Source organism: Sus scrofa, chromosome 14 (genome assembly GCF_054392235.1).
Source record: "Sus scrofa isolate SSC_HxYL_T2T_F1_AM1 chromosome 14, Sscrofa_HxYL_maternal_Yorkshire_Landrace_v2.0, whole genome shotgun sequence".
Classification (NCBI taxonomy): Eukaryota; Metazoa; Chordata; class Mammalia; order Artiodactyla; family Suidae; genus Sus; species Sus scrofa.
In genome coordinates this window covers 154,290,718-154,317,990 of record NC_139396.1, presented here as the reverse complement: position 1 = coordinate 154,317,990, position 27,273 = coordinate 154,290,718, and the positions used below count along the sequence as shown (strand labels likewise).

The 27,273-nt window shown below is 48.2% G+C and overlaps 1 protein-coding gene across 37 annotated transcripts in view; it reads right to left on the bottom strand.

Annotated features, from left to right (window-relative positions):
* Nucleotides 1-27,273, bottom strand: part of TACC2 (transforming acidic coiled-coil containing protein 2) — a 227,829-nt gene that overhangs the window by 191,303 nt on the left and 9,253 nt on the right. For 13 of the 37 annotated variants that reach the window (XM_084992596.1, XM_084992601.1, XM_084992605.1 and 10 more), the window contains exons 2-3: nt 15,447-15,525; nt 9,413-9,472 (exon numbers count right to left, since the gene is read on the bottom strand). In XM_084992596.1, the coding sequence (XP_084848722.1) occupies nt 9,413-9,472; nt 15,447-15,479 (93 nt within the window). In that variant the 5' untranslated portion in view covers nt 15,480-15,525. Of the gene's footprint in view, nt 1-2,223; nt 2,374-9,412; nt 9,473-15,446; nt 15,526-17,296; nt 17,444-27,273 lie in introns of those variants that run through there. The other 24 variants (XM_084992598.1, XM_084992608.1, XM_084992615.1 and 21 more) reach the window with 4 other exon arrangements.

Below are 27,273 nucleotides of genomic sequence, written 5' to 3'. Positions count from 1 at the left end.
CCAGGCAGGCGGCCTCAGCTCCAAACACCTCCCGTGGACCAGGCTTCCTTTCCATCACCACATTGTCTGCAAATAATTCAACAGATAGATCTCCCAGTTTTTATTCCCTGATCGAGGTTACTTTAAAGTAATTCTGGAAAGACACTGATGTGTCTAACAGCCCAGACAGAGGCAGATCTTTGCTGTAGCTAAATGGTGGGGGGGTCGTGGGAGACCACGTGCTAAATTTCCTCGGGCAAAGGAAATACAACAAGGGCTTAGATTTGTCTTTAGGGAGAAAATAGGGTAGGCTTCTCTTACTTTTGAGTCCTGCCTCTTCTCCTAACAGAAAGCTAATCTTCCAGAAGACTAGCCGTTCTCTACAGCAAAAACACACGAGGATGGAGTTAAAATAAAGGCCTCGGGAAACACACACTGCACTTTGCAAAGCTATGTCACATCCTCTGCTTCTCACAAAATCCCTGGGTGCTACGCAGGCAGGGAAAATAGTGTTTTCCATTTTGCAGATGAGAAACCGAGGGTTGGGTATTGGATTGCAGTCTTAAAGTCCAATACTCTTTGCAAAGTAATAATAACACCCAACGCCCACAGAGCACATATTCTGGTGTGTAGCAAACTTATTGCTCTAAGCATGTTCTATGTGCCAAGCCCAGGTAACCCTGCTTTTCAAGTCTGCTTTATAGCACTTCTCTTTCATGAAAGATCTGTACTAGTACCAGTTTTCCCTAACCACAAGAAATTCCAAGATGATTTTTGCTTTTATGAAAAAAAGACAAAAAGCAAAAACAGCATTCAACATTTGTTTTGCAGTGAAGCTCGCCTAGAGGCAGCGTGGACCCCCCAACAGCAGCAAGAGGGGGCTGGCCAAGATCCTGCCCCAGGAACCACACTCAACATCTCAGCATCAAGCCACCATAGCTTTGAACTGCATCTGTGAGCATCTGTGCTTTATTTTGATCTATTTTGTGCAATCTTTAGGAAGTGTCCTGGGGTATTGCTTCTTCCCTTTAAGGCATTTCAGCTTGCTAAAGATTTCCCAGGAATGCTTTCCTTTTGATAGCTAGTGGAGAGCAGGGGAATCTTTTTCTTTTCTTTTCTTTTTTTTTTTTTTTTTTTGGTCTTTTTGTCTTTTTAGGGCCAAACTCGCCACATATGGAGGTTCCCAGGCTAGGAATCCAATCAGAGTTGTAGCCGCTGGCCTACACCACAGCCACAGCAACTCGGGATCCAAGCCGAGTCTGAGACCTACACCACAGCTCAAGGCAATGCCAAGTCCTTAAGCCATTGAGCGAGGCCAGGGATCGAATCGGCATCCTCATGGATGCCATTCGGGTTCGCTAACCGCTGAGCCACGAGGGGAGCTCCTCTTTTGCTTTTCAATGCTTTACATATTTAAACTCATTCAATCCTTACGACAACCCTATTTTACCAGGATCACGTAGCCCAGAGGGGTTAAGCTACGTGCCCCAAATCACACAGCTTAGAAATGGTGACGCCAGAACTTGGACCCAGATCATTTGGCTCCAGAATCTGTGCCCTTGACCCCTACCTTGCGCTGCCTCACCAGGCAGTGGAAATAATTGCCTATGATTCCTGCCATCTTCCTGCCATGTTCCGAGGAACTAAAACAACTGGACACTTGGTACAGAAGCCCAGAGTCAATGCCCAGAATAGCCCCTGGCACCGAGAGGCATTCCACAGATATTTGTTGAATGTATGAAAAATAGATTATTTCTGTTTAGTCTGCAGCCACTTGTGCACATCAAGGGAAGCACTCTTGGTCCTTAGAGCTCTGGTTTCTGCCGCGCATCCTACAGGACCTTCGAGTATCCCTGTCCGGTATCCCTGTCCTAGCATCAGTTCGAAGCCCTGCTGCTTACAAACTCCAAGGGGTCTGTTGTGTCAACAGGCGTTACTACAAAACAGCATGCATTTCTAAAGTTACCCCTTATGCTGGCAAATAGCAGGCTAGGAAAAAAAAAAAATTTGGCAGTTCTCCATGTGACAAACTGACTTGTTCAGTTGCTTCTTCAAATCTTGCCTTTGCTGCCACGGCTTGAGTCAACAAACAGCCTTTGTTTGGCTCAGGAATACTCCAGAGCCCTGGGTCTATTTTAAAACAATCTTCAAACAGTCATGGCAACTTTCCCATCCTGAGAAAATATACTTTATCAAGAGCTAAAGTGTTTCACCATTAAAGAAGAAAAATCCCCCCGGCCTTACCTCTTCGGTATGCCCCATCGCTCTGGACCACTGCTTATTGGTCATGCCAGTCAAGAGGCTTAATTAACATGGTTAGATCAGGACCAGCGAGTCTTTGCCAAATCGCCCACTCTTGGAATGAGCTTCTTGGGAGCAGTGAGGACTGCAGGTGAATGCTGGGAAGTAGACCAAAGGTCATCCCCATGGCATTGGGAGTCGGGTTTCGGAAGCAACTGCCAGGCTGCCAAATATGGAGGAGGAGGAACACGTGTTCTGTGCTGGGGCCGCGGGCCACCCGTCTTCCCTGTCAAGGGGAAACAAATGCCTGGACCAGTTCTGCTGGATCATCCCAAACCTTTCGTTTCACTTGCTCCTCTAGCGGACACTTTGTCAGGCCAAGAAAAGGGAGGCCACAGGGTGGCATTTTAGGCTTCCCCGAATGGAACCCTTTCTCATGTGACACAGAGCAAAGGGTAGGAAAAATGAGCACGCTTGGGAGTCCGAGAGAGCTGGGTTTGAATCCCCACTCTTCCCTTAAAAGGTGGACCAGATAAGAACATTGGGTGTGCATTGGGCTTTTGGCGATTCTGCCTCCCCTCTAGGAAGGGCTGGCGGAGCCTAGGTTCAAGGTTGACACAGAAGATTTAAAAAGATACGATGTAAAATACTAATGTGGGGGGAAGACGGGGGAAGAGTAAAATTCTCTGTACTATCTTTGCAACTTTTCTGTAAGTTGGAAAATATTTCCAAATAAAGGGTTTAATGAGAATAAAAGAGTCATGGTTCCTCCCCTCATGGACCTTACAGTTTAGTGAATGAACGAGAGATAACAGTCAATAAATGATATTTCTCTCCCCTTCCTCAAAAGCATCTCCATCAAAAGTGATCAAAACCCTCAAAGGACCAAGGACCTCAAAGATGCCAGAGTTGACATGTTCTGACATCTTGAGTCCATGGGGAAAGGCAAACCTATGAGGCTTCAAAAACACTGCTGAATATTAATGTCTAATTATCACAACATTGTAAATCAACTCTACTTCAATAAAACTTCTAAAAAATGATTAAAAGATATTGGTCCTGTGTGTGTTTAACATTTTAGAAACAACATGATTTAAAGAGGGCTGGATGGGGTCAGAAAACCCAAATCATTTCACCTTTTGGAAACAAGTTCTTTGTCTATAAAATGGGGACCCCAGTCACTGGCCTGCCTGTCTCAGTGGGTGATGACAGCACTTTGTCAATAGGCCAAAAAAAATTTCAAAAAAAAAAAGGCCATCCAAGTGGAAGCAAGTCACTTACTCAAAGAGTTGGAGTTGTCAGGATGGCCTAAAATGTCCTGTGATTTTTTTTTTCTGCTTGATTGTACTTGAAATGCAGATAAAAACCTTATTTTCTGATCCTCCAGAACTCCCATGTCTAATTGTTTTCATGCTAAAGCAGCCTGAGGCTTGATGCGAAAAGAAGAGTGCAGGAAGCTAGGTATAGTGGTTCAAAGCTAAGGTTTAGTGTTTATTTAGCCATAAGCCTTCAGGCTCTGTCCCTCCAGTATCATATTTGGAAAAAAGGGATCATATTTACAAGGGTTTTTTTTTTTTTCCCTTTTTAATGGCCACACCCAAGGCATCTGGAAGTTCCCAGGCCAGGGACTGAATCTAAGCTTCAGCTACAGCAACGCTAGACCCTTAACTCACTACAGTGGGCTAGGAATTGAACCTGTGCCTCCGAAGCTACCCAAGCCACTGCAGTCAGATTCTTAACCCACTGCACCACAGTGGGAACTCCTACAAGGTTGCTTCTAAGGATAATTAAAATAATGCACATAGCACAAGGCTAGATCATAGCAGATGCTCATATATGCTTGTTGTTATGATTATATAAACAAAACCGATTCAGAACTCATTAACTAAGAGCCCCAGTGCCTATCTCAGCTTAGAGCTGAAACAGTTAATCAGATTCTTCAGAAAATGCATCTGGCCAAACCTGGAGCCATGCAGTTCACAAACTTGAATAATCACTCCAGTGAAAATTAGCACCAACCCTCTGGGTTGGGCGATCAGACATCACAATAAAGGAGCTTTCTCCACTGTTATTGGCATTGACTTCATGCTGCTTAATTGTCTTTGTTCAATTTCTTTCTCATTAAACCCAGTTAAACCATCCCAAGTGCCCATCTACTGCCCATAGGCTATTAGAAGATGCTGTTTCTGCCAGTGCTGGTCTAAGGCTGTTGTAATGTTGAGCTCCTGGGGTTCCTGGGGAAATAGGGAAGCTATCTCCAAGTTGAACTTGGGGCCCCCAACATTTAAACAACACACACCCATACTCTGGACCATTTATCTAGAAGCAAAATAATAACCACACAGTGCCTGAGCCACAGCTGCCCTGAGCCTGCAAAAACATGCCCGGGAATGGCTCACATAGCACAGATTCTCCCGTCCTCCTGGTCCTCTGTTCCTGGGATGTCAGAGAATTCCACACTCTGAAGCCACAGGGCTGAGGTCGCCTTCCGGAATGAACCTCCAGCCCAGCTGCCTCTTGGACCCTGAGCCAGGGCCAGAAAGACTTGTGCTGATGAGGTCTGAGTGGTGGCACCACTCACGATCCTCCTGATCCCGTTTCCTGCTCATCCTTCAGCTCCCTGGACAGCCTTCCTGAACATCCAGGGTCAGGTGTCTTTACACCTGTCTTCTCGACATGCCTCTAATTGAAAATCCTTCCACCCAGCCCCAACCCCCGCGACTTAAACTGCAGAAACACGCAGACAATGGAACTGCTTTAAAAGAGTTTTCTTATTCACAATCAGATATTTTTAAGTCGGGCCATTATAACAATAGGATTGAATGTCTTTCTTTCCCTCCCCACGCTGTCAGAGTCATAAATGGGTGTCATGACAACCCCACGGCTAAGGGGAAGTTCAGAGGCAATGCGGGCGGGGATGGGTGTTGCCCTTGTGCTCTGGAATCCACGTGCCCGGGGCTCAGGGGCCCTCTGGAGGGCTCCCCAGAACTGAACACTCAGGAAAGAACACTGAACGGCGGTCATGCCCGCTTTCAGGAGTTGGGACTGTGGGCTGCCAGGGCTCGTATTTCACCATAAACCCTTCCATACCAGTCCCAATGCATGAAACCCCAGAAGGACCGTTGGATGGAGGCTACTCTCATTACAAGGTCACCTCTACCTCTGTTCCAAGGAGGACACACAGGTAGGACCTTGACATTCCTGGAGATGGCTCAGGCTCCCCTTGGCTCAGTGTCCCCTGGACACTCTGCTGACCTTCTGCCCTCAAGCCGGCCACCCTCCACAACGTTGGTTCATATGTGTGGCTTTTCGTTTGGAATCAACACGTCTAATGCCTGCAGGAAAGGGGTCATCAAGAAGGAGGGGCCTGGGCCTGGCAGTGCGTCACTGCTATGCATTTTAGTGACTAAGGCTGCTCTGTGCTCCTCGAGAGCAGCCCACCTGCCAGGAGGTGCCATCGAGTCAGTTCCTGGAGGGAAGGAGTGGGAGCAACAAGTAGGACCCAGGATGCAGCAACAGGCATCCATGAGGGAGTGGGTCTGAGGTCAAAAGGCTCTAAGGAGCCTTCAGTATATAGATTGAGTTGGTCCAGTCTGCGTGCGTGAATTTCCCCATCAATGACTTCTCTTCTCTTGGGAACACAGAAAAGGCTACTAAATGTCAGAGTTCAGGAGTTCCCGTCGTGGCTCAGCAGTCAATGAACCCGACTGGTATCCATGAGGTTGTGGGTTTGATCCCTGGCCTCGCTCATTGGTTTGGGGATCTGGTGTGGCCGTGAGCTGTGGTGTGGGTTGCAGACACGGCTCGGATCCCGCATGGCTGTGTCTGCGGTATAGTCTGGCAGCTGCAGCTCTGATGGGATCCCCAGCCTGGGAACTTCCATATGGCACGGTGCAGCCCCCAAGAGACCAAAAACAAACAAGCAAATACAAAACCCCAGAGTTTCACCAGAGCTTGTGCTGATGAAAGAAGAAATAACTGACTTGTCAGCAGGCTTGAGATACAGGACTATTGCGATGTTACGAAACTTGGCTTCCTAAGATAAAATGGTCAATAATTAAGTCAACAAGTCAGTTGCTGCCAAAAAATTTCAAAAGCAAAAAGTCATTCAGCTAATTTGCCGGCTCCCTGCCAAGAGACTATAGAGCGATGTCCTCCCATGCCTTGAACCCCGGCTTCCCTTGGTGACTACAGGAAAGTCCAGTCTCCCCAGGTACCTGTTATCCCCCAACCTCTGTGCTCAGTACACCCCCTGCCTGGTCTGACCTCATCTGCACTCCCTACACACGTACCCCTTTCTCTGTGCCCTCATCAGCCACTAGACCAGAGCTCTCTCAACTCTCCCACCTCCACCGTCTCAATTCCCAGGTAGAGCTGCTTCTGTCCTCTCTCCCCCAGTCCCCAGCAGTGGAAGTGCTCCTCCCCTAAGCCCACTTCTCCTCCGATCCCACGCCCTCTCAAAGGCTCAAGGTCAGCCTTCCTTGAGCTGACCCTTCCGTCGGGCATCCTCCATGGAGCTCCGCCTCCCTCCCTCAAGCCCATGAGCAGGCAGGCATCTGGTATCTTCAGTCTTCAACCAACCCTCCCGTGCAACCCTCTCCACTCGCTACTGGCTGGGTATCCCGCCCCCTTTCTTAGAAAATCTTCTTGGATTATCTACACACCTCTCTCTACAGCCTTACCTCCAATTTCCCCATCAGGCTTCCCTCCTGCAAACTGCATCCCTGTCATTCCACTGAAACTGTGCTTCTCAAGGACCTGCGGGCTAATAGAAGGTTTTTCCTGGTCACCAAGGGCCGCCGTATTGCCAAGTCACTGGACAGGTGTCTACTACCTGTTTCCCAGAAGAATCTGATACCCTCTCCATTTCATGACACTCTCATGATTTCTGGGGTCTCTCATTTTCCTTTGTCTGCATCCAGCTCCAGTGCCGTTGACATGTTCCCTCCTCCCCCCCGCCTGGGTTTATGTCTAAATGTTGGAGCATCTCTCGGGAATGAGTCCTAGGTGGACCTTTCCAGCTCTCTCACCTCTCCCCAGGTGGTCTCTCATCCAGTCACATGGGTTTCAATACCTGTGCTGATAACAAATATACAGCTCAAGCCCCATCTCTCATGTATCTAAATGCCTACTAGGAGTTCCCCTTGTGGATCAGTAGGTTAAGAACCCAACTAGCATCCATGAAGATGTGGGTTCGATCCCTGGCCTCACTCAGGGGGTTAAGGATGTGGCGTTGCCACGAGCTGTGGTGGACGTCGCAGATGCGGCTCGGATCTGGTGTTGTTGTGGCTGGGGCGAAGGCCGGCAGCTGCAGCTCCGATTAGACCCCTAGCCTGGGAATTTCCATGTGTCGATGTTACAGCCTTAAAAAGAAAAGTAATAATAATAAATTAATGAAGCCTATTAGATCTCTTCACTGCAGCTCCCAATAAGCACTCAGATTTTATGACTAAACTGGAGCCTTGGATCCTCCCCCTCCCCCACAGCTGCCCTTCCTCCCTGTCTCAGGAAATGACATTCCCGGCTAGCAATGGCTCAGGCCCAGCACTCAGGACTCATCCTTGATTCTGCTCGTTTCCCTGCCCCCAAATTCGATTCATCATTAAGCCTTTTCTCTCTGCCTTCAAAACGTATCCCCAATCCAGGAGCCTTCCCAGCCACCTCATCCCCAGCCATAATCATCTATGCCTTTGACTTCTAAGAATCGCTCCTCTACTTCTGCTCTCGGCCCCCTAAAGACCATTCTCAGCATAGCAACCAGAACCCTCTTTTTAAAAATCTCTGTCTCAGCTAAAAACTCTGGAGCAGTGGCTCAGAGCAATCTGGGAAGTTGGCTTCTGGGCTATGGCCCTTACATTAGCTCATATAACAGTCTTCTATTCTTAGGATTGATTGGTTATTTTCTTTTTTTGTTTTGTTTTGTTTTGCTATTTCTTGGGCCGCTCCCGCGGCATGTGGAGGTTCCCAGGCTAGGGGTCTAATCAGAGCTGTAGCCGCCGGCCTACGCCAGAGCCCCAGCAACGCGGGATCCGAGCCGCGTCTGCAACTTACACCACAGCTCACGGCAACGCCGGATCGTTAACCCACTGAGCAAGGGCAGGGACCGAACCCGCAACCTCATGGTTCCTAGTGGGATTCGTTAACCACTGCGCCACGACGGGAACTCCAGTTATCAGTTATTTTCATCAACAGCACCAAGCAGACCTTCTGGCCACCACCCTGGGGGGGGAGCCGTTCTTAAGGCAAGGAACACGTGGTGTGGGTGACTCACACTCTGCCCCGGGAGGTGCCAGGATTTCACAGCAGGCCATGTGGTATTGCCTCGCCCTGACCACACCCATGAGCACACCTGGGCCATTGTCTCCAAGAAAAATCTCCGTGAAGGGGAGGCAAGGCTCCCAATTTGCCCACCTCCCTGGTCGATAGCAAATACTTCCGGCGGAGCTAAAACGAGGGGACTCAGCTGGCCACATTATGCGCAACGACACTCATGGCACGTGGGAATTTAATCTTCCTTAGGACAAATCAGTTTTGCCCACTGGTGGTGAAGGGGGGGGACACCACCCCATACTCAGCCTCCCACCAGGACAAAGGAAATCAAAGTAGAAATCTGTGTGTGTGTGTGTGTGTGTGTGTCTTTTTTAGGGCTGCACCTGCAGCACATGGAGGTTCCCAGGCTAGGGGTCAAATCAGAGCTGTGGTCACTGCCTACACCACAGTCACAGCACCACGGGATCCAAGCCATGTCTGCGGCCCACACCACAGCTCACGGCAACGCTGGATCCTTAACTCACTGAGCAAGGCCAGGGATCGAACCTGCGTCCTCATGGATAAGAGTCAGATTTGTTTCCGCTGAGCCACGATGGGAACTCTCGAAGTAGAAATGTTTGAGAGAGTAAGAACTGGCAGCTGCGTTACCTGGAGAATGTAAGACTTATTCAGCATCTCACAGCACGGCAAACGAGCAAGATCGTGGTCTGACACAGCAAAATGTTAGTTTAAAAAATCCAAACATGTATTGCAGATTTCTACTGATTTTCACTACGTACTTGAGGTGGATGGGAGGAGGCAAGGGGAAGAGGAGGAGGAGGGGAAAAACTAAAAATGCAAACACAGCACACCAAAAGTCTGCGCCCACTAGAAGTTAGGAAAGGGGCTGAAAGCAAGCCATGAAAAGCACATCTCTCAGTACCTGCAGAGGCTCAGGGTTTGGAGGCCACAGGATGACATTATTCAAGCCAGAGTTCTCTTGCTGAAAGCAAAGTGTCTTACTGTTAGGACGGGCCACCAAGACCGGTGTCCCCCACCCCCACCCCAAGTATCAGAGCAAAAGTCTTGGCTGGTGTCTAGTCCCAGCCTAACCTGTTGGGGGTGCTCCCACCTTGCCCACGGCTGCCCAGGGAAATTAGACCACAGGGGGAGAGGGACCTGCAGTACGAGGGTGTAGAAGGAGGCTGGGGCCAGACCCGGCAGGCCTGCCTCTCAGCCTTTGCGCTTGTGACCTGGCTCGTGCTTAACACATGGTCCTTAATCTGTGAACAGAGGTTCCTTCAGAACTGCATCTTTCCTTCCAAGATCCAAGGACCTCCGAGGGCGTCTTCACAGAGAAAAAGCCTCAGACGGGGTGCATGGATGGGATGGGGGAGCATGTGGAGGCAGAGAAACTAGTTTGGAGGTGTGGTTTGGGTTTTTTTTTTTTTTTCTTTTTAGGGCCGCACCTGCAGCATATGGAGGTTCCCAGGCTAGGGGTCAAATCAAAGCTGCAGCTGCCGGCCTACACCACAGCCACAACCAGAGCAATGCAGGATCTGAGCTGTGTCTGTGACCTACACCACAGCTCATGGCAATTCCCAATCCTTAACCCAATGAGCGAGGCCAGGGATCAAACCCACAACCATGTGGGTACTAGTCGGATTCGTTTTCTGCTGAGCCACGATGGGAACTCCAGTTTGGAGGTGTTTATAATGATCTAGGTGTGAGGTAATTTGTTGTGACAATGGGGATGGAGAGGAAAAAAAAGCTGTTAGGGAAAAAAAAAAAAACAAACCTTCATGGATATGTGCTACAGTTTTGTCTTTTGAGAAAGTGCCCTGAGCCATACTGATGGGACCATCAACCCCCCTGGGTGCACCTTTCCCCTGCAGGCACGGGACGAGACTCAGGCTGGCCAATCAGAGTGTCCCATATTCAGAGACAGAGTGATTGATCCCAGAGAGGGCACAGGACAGACCAGGGCCCGTCAGATTCCTTAGCGGGGATGATCAGGAGGCTGGACCATTAGTTGGAAGAACTATGGAAGTGTGGAACTACCTGTGGGGCGGGGGCATCTCCCTGAGACCAAGGAGGAAAGCGGAGCAAGGTCTGGAGAGGAAGAGTTCCCATGGTGGCTCATCGGGTTAAGAACCCAACATAGTGTCCGAGAGGATGCATGCGGCTTCGGTCCCGGGCCCCCCACTCAGTGGGTTAAGGGTCCAGCGTTGCCACAAGCTGCAGCATAGGTCACAGATGCAGCTCGGATCTGGCATTGCTGTGGCTGTGGTGTGGGCTGGCAGCTGCAGATCCCGTTCAACCCCTAGCCTGGGAACTTCCATATGCCTTGGGAGTGGCCATTCAGAAAAGAGAAGAAGAGGAAAAGAAAAGAAGAGAAGAGAAGGAAAGAGAAAAGAAAAGAAAAAGAAGGAAAGATTTGGAGAGGAGAGCTCTCCAGCGTCATCTTCTGAACCTCTGGACTCAGCGACTACTGCAGCTGGAGCCTCTCTGTGGACTTCTCAGTTCTGCAAGCCAAACGAGCCCCTTCTCTGCTTATCGACTATTGGAGCTGCTTTCACAATCAATACAAGTCCTGATGGAACAGAAATTCAGAAGGCTAAATGGCCAATCCATTAATCAAACAATCAGGTAATCACAGACAGATGGATGAAATATGGAGAATAGGAATGGGTGGAGTTAGGGGCGACCCCCAGATCTGTCTCAAATGAAAGAGCGGATCACGGTGCCCAGGAGTAGGGGTGCAGAAGGGGAGGTCAGGGAAGGCAGCTGAGCTCGGGTTTGAAGAACTCGGGGTGACGGTGGCTCATCCAGGCAGAGGTTCCAGGAGACAGTGGCAAGATGGGTCTGGAGCCTCAGCCCCAAGGGGGACCCTGAGTCCTGCAGCCAAACGTAATTGAGCTTCATTTCCATTTATTTCTCTATGGAAGGCAAACCTTGTTCTGTACCTCCGTCATGTCTGGCTGTGGCTGAAGACATGAAAAACTGTGGCACCGGGAAACCATCCCGTGTCTGCTCCAGGAGGGCAGGGACTGGCGAGGGAGGCTAGGGTTGGGGGCTGGCCGGAAATGAGAAGTGAGGGTATGGGTATAGTAGGGTGGGCATTTTTAAATCTCTGAGCATTTTCACCTTTCTAATCAGTAAAGATCTGAAATACTAAACTATTCCTTGCTTGCAAAGACACAGTGAGATGGATGCTCATATCCTGATGAGAAGCCTATAAAGTGGCATCACCTTTCCAGAAAAAATGTTGTATATCACCATAGTAAGAGATACAGCTATTGAGCAAGAGTGTTTCAAAAATACTTACCCTCCCCCCATTTGATGGGGGTGGGGTTCCATGGGCCAGTTCCATGTCTATGCGTCTATACTAAATAAACCAGTCTTCGATTTGGGTCAGTGTGGTTTAGTATAGGTAATGGCGAGAAAACATAACTACTTCAACTTTGTCTATATTCAGGTAGAAATTCTTCTCAGCATAGGGAAGATACCAAAAGCACTAGCTCTGAAAACAAAAACTGATATATCGTACCTCATAAAAACTTCTTTAAAAGACCTCGTTAAGAGGATGAAAAGAAAAGCGACCAAGGGGAGAAAATCTTTGCAAACCACAATCTGACCATATCTAAACTGTATAACAACTCTCAAGACTCAACAGCAAAGAAACAAAAATCCAATTAGAAAACAGGCGAAGGACTTGAACAGATATTTCACCAGAGAGAACATGCAGGTGGTGATAAGCACGTAAAAGAACTTCCGCATCATCCGTCATCAGCGGAATGTAAATTAAAACCCCAACGAGATATCACAACACACACACATCAGAATGGTGGCAACACCAGACAGGGACAATACCCAATGATGGCCAGAAGGCAGAGACACTGGATCACTCAGACACTGCTGCTGGGAATGCAAAACGGTGCAGGGATTCTAGCAAACGGTTTGGCGGTTCCTTATAAAACTACACATGCAACGAACCACATGACCCAGCAACGGCACTCTTGGGCTTTATGTCAGAGAAATGAAAACTTGTGTTCACACACAAAAAACCTGTTTACAAATGTCCATAATGGCTTTCTTTGTAATAGCCCCAAACTGGAATCAATCCAGATATCCTTCGCTAAATGAATGGTTCGGCGAACGGGAGCACATCTATGCCAGGGAACACTACTCAGCAATAGAAAGGAATGAACTATTGACCCACACAACCATCTGGATGAATCTCGAAGAAATCATGCTGAGTGAAAAAAGCCAATTCCAGAAGGTCACCTACCATATGATTCCATTGATAGACCATTGTAAAACATTCTCTATCTCCTCTCATTAGAGAGAGAGAACAAGTTGGAAACTGCCAGGGGTTAGGAATGGGGCATTGGAGGGAGGTGGCTGTGGCTAGAAGAGCTGCACGAGGAATGCCGTCCCTGGAAATGGTTTGTGACCTGACTGCTTCAACGTCAGTCTCTGGCTTGTGATTTTGTACTGGAGTTTTGCAAAATATTGCCCTCGGGGGAAATTAGGTAAAGGGCACAGGGGATCTCTCTGTGTTATTTTTTGCAACAACACATTACTCTACCATTATCTCAAAATAAAAAGTTTAATTTTAAAAATGTTAAGAGGGAGTTCCCTTTGTGGCTCAGTGGTTAACAAAACCGACTGGCATCCATGAGGATGTAAGTTCCATCCCTGGCCTCACTCTGTGGGTTAAGGATCCCTCTTTGCTGTGAGCTGTGGTGTAGGTCGCAGACAGGGCTCAGATCCTGCATTGCTGTGGCCATGGTTGGCAGCTGTAGCTCCTATTCGACCCCTAGCCTGAGAATTTCCATATGCCATGGGTGCAGCCTTAAAAAGCAAAAAAAAAAAAAACCCAAAAAACAAAAAAACAAAACAAAACAAAAAAAACCCCCAAAAAACCAAAAAACAAAACCGAAAAACCCAACAACAATAAAAGTTAAAAGTTTTAGGAAAAAATATGGGTTTCTGACATGTCCTGAAAATATGTCCTGAAGGTCTTATAACACTGGCCCCACATTCCTACTTGGCAACAGTTGAGAGTGGCTGCCTCCTTAGACAATAGGATAGGAACCTTCTGTTTGCCGCAGGCCCCACCTTTCCCTATTGTCTCTCACCCAATCATTTAACAGAATAACTGTTTCTTGTCTGCTCCTAAAGATTGAAGCTTGCTCCTAAAGATTGAAGCTTGCCACCCTTTCTTTTTTTTTTTTTTTTTTTTTTTTTTTGGATGATTCCTGTTCTCCTGTTTGAGGAAAGAAGATTGTGGGGGTGAAAAAGGCAGAGGAAAAACAAATTGCTTTAGGCTGGCTTTTAGGTCTAGTTTTCTCATGCAAAGAATGCAATACCATTAATCCAAAATTTCCACTGTGTGTCAGATTAACGGGAAAGGCCCTCTGATTTGGTTCACCAGGGCATTGAATTACAACTCTCAAACTTAAAATTAATATACAATTTGAGATGATCGTTCACAGCCAATCTGCTCAACACTGATAGATTTTAATCACTTTTTCAGGGACTGGGGGAGGAATGTGGATAAGGTTTGATTGTAACCACCTCTGAAGTATCCATGTAGAAACGTGGATGGGAGGAGGGGCACAGTCCAGGAAAAATGTGCCAAACTCTCATGTGTCAATTCCCAAAGTCTAGAATCAGAAGTAAGAGTAGGTGTTTTGTTTTGTTTTGCTTTTGGCTTAGACGACAAATATTTATTTCTCACAGTTCTGGAGGCTGGGAAGTCCAAGATCAAGGTGCCAGCAGGTCTGGTGTCTGATGAGAGCCAGCTTCCTGGTTTGCAGGCAGATGGCCGTCTTCCTGCCATACCCACTCTCATGGTGGATCCCAGAGATAGGAAGCAAGCTCTGTCCCCACCTCTCTGTCTACAGGCACTAATCCCGTTCATGAAGGTGGAATCTCTCAAACTGCCTGCCAGCACCATCGCATTGGGGGTTAATATTTCAACAAATGAATTGAGGATGGGAGGGAACACAAACATTCAGTCCATAGCACTTAGTTTTGATGTTGAAATCCACTCTTGATTTACAATGATGATTTCACTATTTGCTGCTTAATGTGCTAGCTTCTTGGGGGTAGTTATCAGGTCTACTAATTTAATGGACAGTTGTCTCTTGGGTCTATTATCAAACTGATTTTTTTAATTGGCTAATAGGATTTGCAACGTGATTTCATGCATCCTACAATAATCATAATAACCATAATAGCAGTGGTAATACATCTGAGTGTTTATTACACGCTCTGCATCATCATCTCATTTACTTTTTTTTTTTTTTTTTTTTTTTTTTTTTGCTTTTTAGGGCTGCACCTGCAGCATATGAAGGTTCCCAGGCTAGGGGTCAAATCAGAGCTGCAGCTCTCAGTCTATACCACAGCCATAGCAACCTGGGATAAGAGCCACGTCTGTGACCTACACCACAGCTCACAGCAATGCCGGATCCTTAACCTACTGAGCAAGGCCAGGGATCGAACCCACATTCTTATGGATACTAGTTGGGTTTGTTACCACTGAACTATGACGGGAACTCCATAATCATCTCATTTAATCTTCCCATAATCAGCATCACTAACCCATTCATCATATGACACCTCCAACGTAGAGACAAGTGGCAGAATGTGAGTCAAACCCAGGTCCTTCTGACTCCAGAGTCTCTGCTCTGCTCTAGTTAACACCAGCACCACGTGACTCAGGTGCCTTTTGATAACACTGACTGGTTTTTATATAGTTTATAAAATTAGAGTTAGACTTAATGTGAGAACTCTGAAAATGGAAAGAAAAACACCTCGATGGGTATTAACATGCTCGCGTGTACCCAGCGGACAATCTGAGTTTTCGCTTGCTCCTTCCTGGGCCGGGAGAAGATGCTGAAAAAAAAAGTCTAGTCTGTGTCTCCCAGGAGACCCTGTAAGTCAAGGAGAAGCCCCATGATACCCACCTGGTTGCCCGAGGTGCTGTTCTCGTTGCCCATGGCAGTTCAAGGTGCCCAGCGTCCCTCTGGCTCTGATCAGTGACAACTGGAAGACACAAAAGGGTATACACGTCTGTAAAACTGCAGAAGATCGGAGGCTTTTTCTGCCTGCTCATCTGCCCAAACTCAAAAGCCAGATGATGGAAAGTGTTTATCTCTGCAGTTGCTTCAGGGAAAATTGCGTTTGAAAGGTTTTCCTTTGCGATGTGCCACCCAGTACGGGCTGGTGTTTTTATCCCCACCCCAGGTTGGCAGACGTTTCTGAAAGACGCGTTTGTTACAGAGTCTCTGACTTAACGCCAATGTACACATAACGTGTATATACACACGGAGTGACAAAAGGGGTCTGATTGCCAAGGAGAGCTTGCGCGCTGCTGTCGGAGTGCTTTCTGTTTCTAATCGTGTTCGGTTTGGAAATCCAGCCTGTGGCTGGGTTCCCGCTGTTGGTGACAGCAGAGCTGGGCGTCCAACATTAGGAGGCATGAAATCCACGGCTCTTCAAGAACATATGGTTTTTATATATATATATTTTTTTACTCTAAACACTTGTTTCATCAACTCAGTTTCACTTCTGCACAAACTTCTAGGAAGGCAGCATGGTTTTCTTGCCAAGGAAAATGGGTAGCGGGGGCCAGACAAGGAATAAATAATCATGCAAAGCGGCGAGCTGCTGGGACCCCCTAGGGTCGTTTCATCGGTCCCGCTTAGTGATGCTGCTCATTAATCACCGTTATAACGAGGATGCCTCCCACACAGCCCACAGAGAAAGCCGGAAGTCTGCTGACCTCACCCCCAGAGTTCCATGAGACCCCATGAGATAAGCAGGATCGGGCTAGTCCCTTCACTTTTTCTAGATGGAGAAGCAAAGTTACAGAACGCTTTTAAAATGACAGGCGTTTAGAGCTGGAGCCTTGGAGAGGACCAGTCTCCTCCAGTGGGGAAAACGGAGGCTCCAGAGGAGGTCAGGGCCTTGGTAAAGCCCCCGTTTGGGGAGGCAAGCCTTCGAAACAAAAACCCAGTCTCCTGCTTTCTGATTCAAGTTTTCTTCCAGAGAAGGATGGCTGTCATCACAGTATTTACTCAGAAAACTTCAGTGATGGATTTACTTACAATAAAGTTTATCCGTTGATTTAGCCATTCAACCAACAGCGACAGAGTAGCTACTGTGTATAACAGTGTCAGGAAAATAAAATCTAGTATATAATTCAAATGCCCCTAAACTGAGAAAATTATGAGTGACATTCCTGCAGTGATCAATTCTCCCTCTTAACCCTTGAGTCAAAAGGTTGCCATTGTCAATCTTTTTTTTTTTGCCATTTGCTGTTTATAAAATTGGCCGAAAAAGGAATCACATGCTCACTTACAGAATGTAAACGTTTTCATTTATTTAAAATCAATCACTTCAGTTCATTTTCTCCTGCTCATTTGGCAATGACGTCTCCTTAGGACATAACGTTTGGTGTTGCGGGCACAGCGCCCTTCCCCATTCTCGTAACCTCCTTGCACCAGCCAGGCTGACCCACATCCCTTGGAATTACACACGACTCGACATAATATGAGTTTTTGAAACATTCATCAACTAAAATCCAATCCTTAAGGATCAGAACCTCTGAACCAGACTTTGAAACTAGCTTTTAAAACTACTTTCGGCTCAGTGTCAATTTCAAAACCCCCAGATAGGCGGTTTCAAAACCTCCAGGGGGAAGGCCCGGCTCTGCCTGGAACTCTCTCCCGGTGACCTCTAGAAAGGTCCCCCCTCGGGCTTCCCTAAAACCAGAAAGGAAGCACTGATCTGGAGGACCCTGCCAGCTACTTACAGTCGGGGGCTGTGATCGTGGAGGCCAAGACCCACGGAAAGTCAGCTTGTCGGCAATTGGACTTTCTCCTCCTCCATTCAGAAGCAGGCGAGGTCTACACCGAGGCACTGACCCACCTCAACCAGTTGGGCAAACAGCCCAGTCTCCACCCTTGACGCTGCGCTGACACAAACCAGCTGCGCCTCATACCTGGGCAGCGCCGAGCAGAGCCAGCCCAGCCGCTGCGATTACACAAACGTGCCATCAGCACTTCCCAGCCCATTGAGTCCGGGCCTTTCACATAGAGGATTTTCCCGTTATTACATTAGCCGGGCTCCTTTCAGTCAAGGCTTATCCAGACTAAAACTGGCCCCAGCATCTGATTGGCCGCACCTAGGGGAGCAGGATGGTCCTGCCCTGGGAGCCGGGGGGGCCCTGAGTCACTCGCTTGCTCTTAGGCTTTGGAGCTGGGGACAAATCTTTCTTTCTAGAAGGGAGTAGAATGCTCAAAGGGCGTCCTGTTTGCACCTGGGAAATTCCACTGTAAATAATGTGGAGACTCTGAAAACTTGTGGCAACATGATGACGCCAGCAGTCTGCTCCTATTTATGGTGAGCAGTGTGCAGAATGTACTTACCCAGGCGTGGCTTCAGTTGCAACAAGTGAAGTCGTAAAAAGCAGCAGGCTTGCCCGGGTCGGCAGGCAGACTTGCCGGTCCAGGGCGGACGAGGCCCTGCGGCCCCGGCTCAGACTGGAGAAGGGCAGCTGCCAAAGATCCTTCTGCCTGGCCGCCTCCTAGCGCCCCGGAGTCCTCCAAATATTGCCAATCAGCCACTCCTGCATGAATGCAGCCAGTTTCAATCAATTCTTCTTCTTCTTCTTTTTTTTTTTTTTTTTTTTTAGGACCATTTCTGCGGCATGTGGAGGTTCCTGGGCTGGGGTCAAATCAGAGCTGAAGCTGCCAGTCTACGCCACAGCCAGAGCAATGCCAGGTCCGAGCCGCTTCTGCAATTGACACCGCAGCTCACAGCAACTCCAAATCCTTAACCCACTGAGTGAGGCCAGGGACTGGAGCTGCGTCCTCATGGATACTAGTTGGGTTCATTACCGCTGAGCCACAATGGGAACTCTAATTTTTTTTTTTGATAGTGTCAGAAGCATTCATTCATTCATTCATTCTGCCGAAGCCCCTTCTCCCTGCCACTGGGTGTAGCTCCTCCAGGAAAAGAAGGCAGCATTTTATCAAAGGCTGGCCCGAGAGCAGGAGAGCTGGACTGGCAGGGGCATCTCAGTGCCCCACCTCTGGCTCAAACAGAGCAGAAGTATATATGTTTTAATAGATAGTGGATAAGCTCATTGTGCTCTGTCTCCACAATGGAATATTATTCAGCCATCAAAAGAAGTGAAATTCTGACACGTACTACAATTTGGATGAACATTGGAAATATTATGCTACGTGAAAGAAGCCAGACACCCAAGATCACATGTTGCATGATCCTATCAACATGAAATGTCCACAACTGGTAAATCCAGAGAGACAGATAGCAGCATTGCGAATGTATTAAATGACATTTAATTGCTCAGTTTAAAATGATTAATTTTGTGCTATGTGAATTTTGCCTCAATTTTTTTTTTATTTTTAATTGTTTTCGGCTGTGCCTGTGGCATGTGGAAGTTTCTGGGCCAGGGATCCATCCTGTCCTAGAGCAGCGACCAGAGCCACTGCAGTGAAATGCTAAATCCTTAACCCACTGCAAGGGAACTCCCTCACCTCAATTTTTAGAAGTGAGTTTGTTTCATATCTTGAGACTCTGCTTAAGACTATTGTTTGAAAAAATAAATCTACTAGTCGGGGGGGGTGGATCTTGCAAACTTATGCTTCTGCATTTATTAACACTAGGTGTCCATACAATTGAGGATTAGAGGGATAAGAAACAAGAACATTTGCATAGCCTTCCCCTCTCCCATCACAGAATCAAAAGAGAATTTTTCTAGGGAAGAGAATCATTTTAAGCAAAATATCTTGGATGAGCCAATTGGAAAAGAAGAAAAGTTGGAGAAAATTGCCCTCAACAGGTAGGCAAACACAGCAAAGCCCTGACAAAGAGAAGGAGAGAGGGGTTCCCTGGTGGCCTAGTGGTTAAGGATCTGGCATTGTTACCACTCTGGCACAGGTTCCTGGCCCAGGGACTTCCCCTTGGATGCAGCCAAAAAAAGAGAGAGAGAGAGAGAGAAGGAGAGAACTGGGGACTCGCTCTTGAGGATCAAGGAGAAAGGGGAGAGAAGAAGATGACCTTGCAAAATTGCAGAGTCTCATAAGGACTCTGAAGGTGAGGAATGTTCAGTATTCAATATTCAGGTGTGTACATTTCACCATGCCAATTCCCTCCATGAACCACGCTCTCAGTCAACTCTGCAGCCTCATCTGTTGCTGCCCCTAGCAGTCCCCGGACCACTGCCACCACAGCTGCTGGACCTTCCCATCACGGCTAACACCTGTCTCACCACCATGTCCTGGCCACCACGGGGCACCTGAGGCTGCCACTGCCACTGGGGAAGAAAGCAAATGGGTATACAGACTTTTCAGCTTCCATCCCAGGAGCTAGTGCTCTGTCTCTTCTAATGATAGATTGCTTGGGTGCAGGGGACACGCCCAGATGCTCAGCACCATGGAATCCAGAGGGCCCACATTCCTTAGCCATGATGCCTCTTTCTCAAGGCAGGGTTCTGATGGGACCCCAACATCCGTCTCCATGACTTACCACTGTCTACATGTGTTCGTGGCCGATGAGCTCCCCTCTCTTCGCGCTGTTTTCTTCCACGCTGGACATCAAGCAACCTACCAGGTCCCCTCTTCCCACCAGAGAAGGCTAAACTCGCATGACTGGGAGTGCCCCTAGCTGTCCCTGGGACATCCTCCCCACGGAGGCAGGACGGGGTGGTGATTGCGAACTAGACCCCGGGGACAGACCACTGCAGCGTGAACACCACCAACTCTATCGCCCACCCCATATATGAAATCTGGCAAATTGCTTAACTTCTCTGTGCTCCGTTTTGCCATCTCTAAAGTGGGAATTGTGACAATGTGTACCTCATGTGCCTGGGGTGAGTGATTTCCATAAAGCTCTTGGGTAGATTAAGCACTTGATAAATTGCTGGCTATTATATTATCACCTGCATGGTATCTCTTTGAAGCCCTCAACAGGCAAATCAGTGAAACAAAGCTTGTGTTGCCTGCTTTTTAGCCCTTCAGAAATATCATGAATTCAGATGCTACTAATTAGACTTCAGTGTATCAGCTGAACTGCTTGAGCACTAAAAGAAACAGATATTGACAAAGACTATTTATAACATAGGCTCAGTAAGAAGTGTGTGTTTCAAGAATTGGACCAAGCAATTTACATTGAAATCTTTGCTGGGCAAGTGACACCTCATTGCAGTCCTGTCCCCCTATATGGCCATTGCTGGTCGTCCAATGTTAATTTAGATAGAGTTACTCTATGTCCCCGGGTGAAGGAAACTGTATTTTTTTCAAAAATGATTCATGATATAGGCTTGCAATTAGTTCAAAGTGGCTTGCCACAAGCAAGACTGAATTCACAAAGATTTCTCCCACCCACTTGTTCTGTGTACAGAGTCTAAACAGCTCACTAAACCTCTACCTAGTTTCCTGTAAATTCAAATATAAAATTTCTTTTAAAATAATTGGAAGTTCCTGCTATGGCGCAGTGGGTTAAGTATCCAACTGCAGCAACTCAGGTCGCTGTAGGCTGCAGAGATGCGGGTTCCATGCCCAGCCTGGCGCAGCGGGTTAAATGATTGGCAGTGCTGCAGCTGCTATGTAGGTCATGGCTGCAGCTCAGATTCAGCGCTGGCCCAGGAACTTCTTTATGCCATGGGTGCAGCCATTAAAAAAAAAAAAAAAAAAAAAAAAAAAGATAGTTTTTTGGAAGAATTTTTATTTTTTAACATATGTGTTGATGTCACATCACCGTAGCTGCAAAAGACCAAGTGAAACCAGGACAGCCTTTGATTCAGTCATTTACTCACTCATCTATTCTGTAAATACTGAGCTCTCTCTATGTGCCAAGCACCGAGGGCCTTGTGTTCTCTGGCACTTATAGCAATTCGATGATATAGGTGTTTTCTTTTTTGGTGGATGAATAATTAAAGCCCAGAGAGGTCAAGTCGAAGCCCAGGAGAGATGGAGGAAGGATGGAGTCTGGCAGCCCCAACCCCTTGACTCACTGAACAATACGATGCTGCCGCCTTGGAGGATTTTTGTCAAAGTTCAAGGGTAACTGAGTGCCTCTATCGCTCATTCATTTACTTCTGCGGCAGAGCATGTAGTTTCTAGCAGTTGGAAGCTGCTCGGGGAGACCCCAGCTTATGGGATCCCCCATTGATCCAAGAGGAGAGTAGAGGTCCGGTTTGGGGCTGGGGACCACCACCATGGCAGGGGCAGCCTAGAAAGACGAGCAGCCAGAAGCATTGCTGAGAGAAGCCAAGGGCACAGGTAACTGGGGAGACGGGGTGGGGCTGGGGGCAAAGTCTGAAAGAGGAGGAGACGGAGCTGGGAGACCCAGCCAGGCAGCCAAACTCTGCGGAGCTGCATGTGGGTGGAGAACGGGGCTCAGAATCCAGGTTGTGGCATCTGGGCTGCTGTCCCATTTTACCTTCTGCGTGCAGGGTGGGAGGTACAAGGAGCTGGGGAGTCAAAGACAAGATCATGCCAGCCTGGTTTCATCCATGACAACACGACGCATGGGCTCTGGTTGGTTTTGTAATGAATCTCCTTCTGTCCTATGAACAGTCTGTTGGGCTGTGTTGCTACATCAGAGTATCTCACTGAGATTTCTATTCAGGGTTTTTAATTCTCTCTCTCTCTCTCTCTCTTTTTCTTTTTTGTCTTTTTAGGGCCACACCCGCATCGTATGGAGATTCCCAGACTAGGGGTCAAATTGGAGCCATAGCCAGGCCTACACCACAGCCACAGCAACGACAGATCCAAGCCACTTCTGCGACCTACACCACAGCTCACAGCAACCCTGGATCCTTGACCCCCTGAGCGGAGCCAGGGATCGAACCCACATCCTTATGGATACTATTGGCGTTCTTAACCTGCTAAGCCACAACAGGAACTCCAATTCTCTTTTTTAAAAACTCTTTTTTTGTTTATGAGGGAAGTGTATCTGTTTTAAAGGTTTAATACATTTTGAGTCTTCTTCGGCTTTGAGTGATTTCGGCTGTTTGTGCTGGAAGAAGTGGAGGTCGTCTTCTCCCACACAGATGAGGAAGCTGTGGCCGAGAGGGTGGGAATGAGGCACCCATGACCTCAGAGCAAGCAAGGGCTGGAACCAGCACTGGACTGGGCTCAGACAGGCTTGCCGCCAATAGGCAGGCTCCCCCTGACCAGGCCTCTGCAGGATCCAGAGTCCCCTCAAACCAGACCAGCAAGATCAGAGAGGACCTACCTTTCCTGTGTGGCATTGCCCTCCGGCCACAGTGGCCTCCAGCCACCCAGGTAGGGAGGCACCAGCGGGGCAGTTGTGTTGCTCACTGGGGCTGAGCTCAGGTTCGCCTGACCCTTTGGCTGCTTGACAAACCTGGTGACCTAGGCCAGCTGCTGTTCCCACAAATGGCCCCGACTCTCACCCCAGGCAGGCAGGAGGCCTCGGCTTCTCCCTCTGGCGGCTGGATTTAGTTGCTCTAACACCCTACCTTGTGCAGCTGAGCATGGAGCTACTTATAGCTCTGTTATCATGTTCCTGTTTTAATACAAACAAACAGCCGTAGCCTGGGAAAGGGATTTATGAAGAGGCATTGCCTGTTTCTGCTCTGGCAGGGGAGCTTCGTGAGCAGTGGACCTGGCTGCTCCATGGGGTTTGAGGGAAATGACAACTCCCCTTTCATATTTCCCCCTTAGCCTCTTTTCCTCTTCTCTCCCTGAGGCCACCTAGAAACTTTGATATGAATAGTCCAGTCCATGGAGTTCCCGTTGTGGTGCAGTGGAAACGAATCCGACTAGGAACCATGAGGTTGCGGGTTCGATCCCTGGCCTCACTCAGTGGGTTAAGGATCCGGCATGGCCATGAGCTGTGGTGTAGGTTGCAGACACAGCTTGGATCCCGTGTTGTTGTCGCTGTGGTGTAGGCCAGCAGCTACAGCTCCGATTTGACCCCGAGCCTGGGAACCTCCATATGCCATGTGTGTGGCCCTAAAAAAAAAAAGAAAAGAAGAAAAAAAAAAGTCCAGTCTTGCAAATGTAGATATTGCCTGCACTCATGCTGCAGCAATGAGACACAAAACTGCTAATAATAACCTGAGCTGGTTATTAGGTGCTGGCTTCTCAGCCCCAAACCTGCTATATTCAGATGCTGCGAGTCTCTGAAAACCCCATTTCTGCTTTGCCAACTGCTCCTGGTAAGGCTCTGCCAGGAGGAGGCAGAGGCCAGAGGAGGGAGGAGGAAGCAGCGCACAACCTCCCTGCTCCTCCCTGCCTGCTTCCTGCTTCCAGGAGCATCACTCCAGCTTCACCGACTCCCCTCGGCAGAGCAGTTCCCTCCCAGGGCATTGCTGGAGTCCACTTCGCTGTTTTCTCAACTCTTACAGAGCCAGCCTCGTGGACATCAGCCCCAGAGACATCCCTCCGTAGAGGGCTGAGGTTCCCTTGTGTAGGTTCCCTTCTCCAAGCTTCTAAATAATAATTCCTACTCTTCACTCCCTAAGCCCTATGTCTGATAACTGCTTCCTGCCATTGCTAGCTTCCATATACCTTGGTGCTTGCTTTTTGTTCTCTTGGTTCAGGACTCTAAGCATTGGAACCCAAGAAATATGTGTTCATACGAATGAGTAAAGCGAGTTCATGCCATTATCTTTTTTTTTCTTTTTTTCTTTTTAGGGCCACACCTGCAGCACATGGAAGGTCCCAGGCTACGGGGCGAATCAGAGCTGCAGCTGCAAGCCTACGCCACAGCCACAGCAACACCAGGTCCGAACCACATCTGTGAAGATGCCGCTGCTTGCCGCAACACCAGATCCTTAACCCACTGAGCAAGGCTGGGGATCGAACCTGAATCCTCATGGATACGAGTCAGGTTCTTAATCTGCTGAGCTACAGCAGGAACGCCCATCATCAGTTTTAACTTTCATAAGAAGTTATTTAAGATTCCCCACCGCCAACAGCGAACTCTCACCCCATCATGACCTGGACTTTCCATCTCTAGCATGAGCTATTAGGACGGGGAGGGACCAAAGCTCTAGCTTATCTCGAGGTTCCTCAACCTTGTCACATCACAGCGCAGGGAATATGATCACATTTAGACAGTCCCTGATGGGGACAAGTCTGCTGGAGGCTCATCCACTGCCCAGGCCCCACGTGGCCACACCAAGAGTTGAGGATATTGGAATCTTGGCACACCTGTAACCTGTCTGCACAGTAGTAGGGCACTGGCCTACAGTGGAGAAGCTGATGATGAACAGAAGGCCAGAGAGTTTAGGTAACTGGCCCCAATTTAAAGCGTCTCGGCTGTTAGCTTGAGGGTCTCAGTTCTCCTTTGTCCTCCAGCAGGCTAGCCTGGGCTTCGTCACAAGCCTGGCACAGAAATCCTCTTGGGAAGGAACCCCTTCATTTAGGGAAAGAACTTGATTTAATCTGCGTGGATGCAGGTACTGGCAGCAGGTGTAGTTCAGGAAAATGAGATGGGCCTGCTCCTCCCCCTGTGAAATGAGAGTACCTGACGTTTGATTCCTGAGGTGGAAGGGAAAAGAAGAGGTCAAAAGGTCAGACAAAGGAATTGGGGGCTGGAGGACATGAACCTGGGCTTTGGTGTGAAATTGAGAATAAGTTAAAGGGCTGGTGGAAATGCCCCTGACATGTGGTGACTAAGGACAGTTGAATAACAAGAATGCCTTGTGTCATCTTTTCTTTTTTTTTTTTGGCCATGTCCACAGTGGGCAGAAGTTCCCAGGCCAGGGATTGAACCTGCTCCACAGCAATAACCAGAGCCACAGCAATGATAACACTGGATCCTTAACCTGCTGTGCCAACAGGGAACTCTGAAGGTTGTTTTCTTTGCTTGTACTGCAAAGCCTTCCTCTTTTCCCCCAAGTCTTCATGCTACATTCATGACTGCTTTTGCAATACTTCGTTTGGCTTTGTTTGGTTTTTGGCAGGGATTAAGGAGTTGGAAATTGAAGAAGGGGCTGCACTTTATTCTATTTGGGTCAATACCATACAGAGCAGAGACCGCAAAAAGTAGGAGCTTGAACGTAGAGGCAACCAGAGTGTAAGCCACTGCGAATTCACAGATATGGGCGGGGTGGGGGGGGGTTGGAGATCCACTGGGCATGAACTTGAGCTCAAGTAAAAGGGCAGGGAAACCCCAGTTGACATCTGGTAAGCATATATTTATAAACTTAAATAAAACCCACAAAATAAAACTGGAGAGCACACATACTGTTTGTACTCCTTTGGAAACTCCATTTTTTTTCCATTTAGCAGGAATATATCAAAAACGTTCCTCCATGGCTACAGCATAGTACTTAATAGCTGCAGTGGATACTAAGTTGTTTCCAAGCTTGAGCTGTTTAAAAACACATCTCTCGTTTTTTATAAGTGGCCTCTGCCTGGGACGGCGGAGGAGTTGTAGAGTGACACGCGTGGGGGTCAGACTAGACCTGCCCTAGGTTAGATCAAACAACATATTGCACCAGAGAATTGTGAATGGGGGATGGACTTAGGATCAGACATGGGGGCAGAAGCATTCCCACTGCGGAACAGTGGCTTAACAATCTGACTGCAGTGGCTCGGGTTTGCACCTGCAGAGGTGTGGGTTTGATCCCTGGCCCGCTGCAGTGGGTCAAAGGAGCTGGCATTGCTGCAGCTGTGGCATACACTGCAGCTCTGGCTTGGATTCAGTCTCTAGCCTGGAAATTTCCATGCCTTAGGTGCGGTCATAAAAATTTTTTTAAATAAAAATAGCAAAAATAAATGGAGGAAGGGACTGTGCCAATACAAGCAGTCAGGGTGCAGAGCAGAGGAGCCTTGTATCAGGAGAGCTTTGCAAACCTGTGCTGCTTTTTAATGGAGAGACCTGGGGACTCCATTAGCAATTATATCCTAGCCCATGGAGACAAGACTTAAAAGGTCTAGTTCATGAGCTGGCATCTGGTTCTTTGGAGACAGAAGCCAAGTACATTTGGTGGTGATGACTGAACCTCTAAACCAGAATCTGGGGATAATTATGGGATCTCTGCTTGAATACCTCCAGTGATGGGAAACTCACTTCATCCCGTGGCATCTTATCTGGAGAAAGTTATACTAGATCTCTGGAAAGTTATTTCTATGGCTCCATAATCTAGATCCCACCCATGATTTCATGAGAACTGGACTAAGGGCTCTGGACAGTAGTGACTGCAAGTAGGCATAGGCTGGGCAATGGCCAATGGCCAGTGGTGAGGCCTGAGGACCAGTAGAGACAATCCAGCTGACTTTAGGGACCAGCATCTTAGCCTTTACTCAAGGGCCAACCTAAATTTGCCTTGTTCTGGCGCCACGTTAAGTCAGCATCCTCTCTGCATGACTGATAAGTGGTAGCCATCCTTAGCCAGCCCACAGCCGACCACAGCCACGTGAGGGATCACAGCCGAGACGAGCCACAACTGCCAGTCCACGGAAGCAGAAGCTAAATAAGTGGTTGTTGTTGTAAACCACCAAGTTTGGAGGTTGTTTGTTATATGGCAAAAATAAAGATAGGATTTCCCCTGGAGCGTCCTTTCAAGTTTCCCTCACACCAGCCTGGACCCAGCTCTGGCTGGCCTTCTTGAAGAGCCTGAAGGAGTCACAAAGGATGCCACATGAGGGATGTTGGGTGGGTGGATCAAATCCCTCTCCAGTGGTGAAATGACGACTTACAAGAATGGCCCCTCGACTGGTGGCCACCAGTATCATCTTGGTCTTTCCAGACGAAGCGTTGCCACCCTAGAGAGCCCACGAC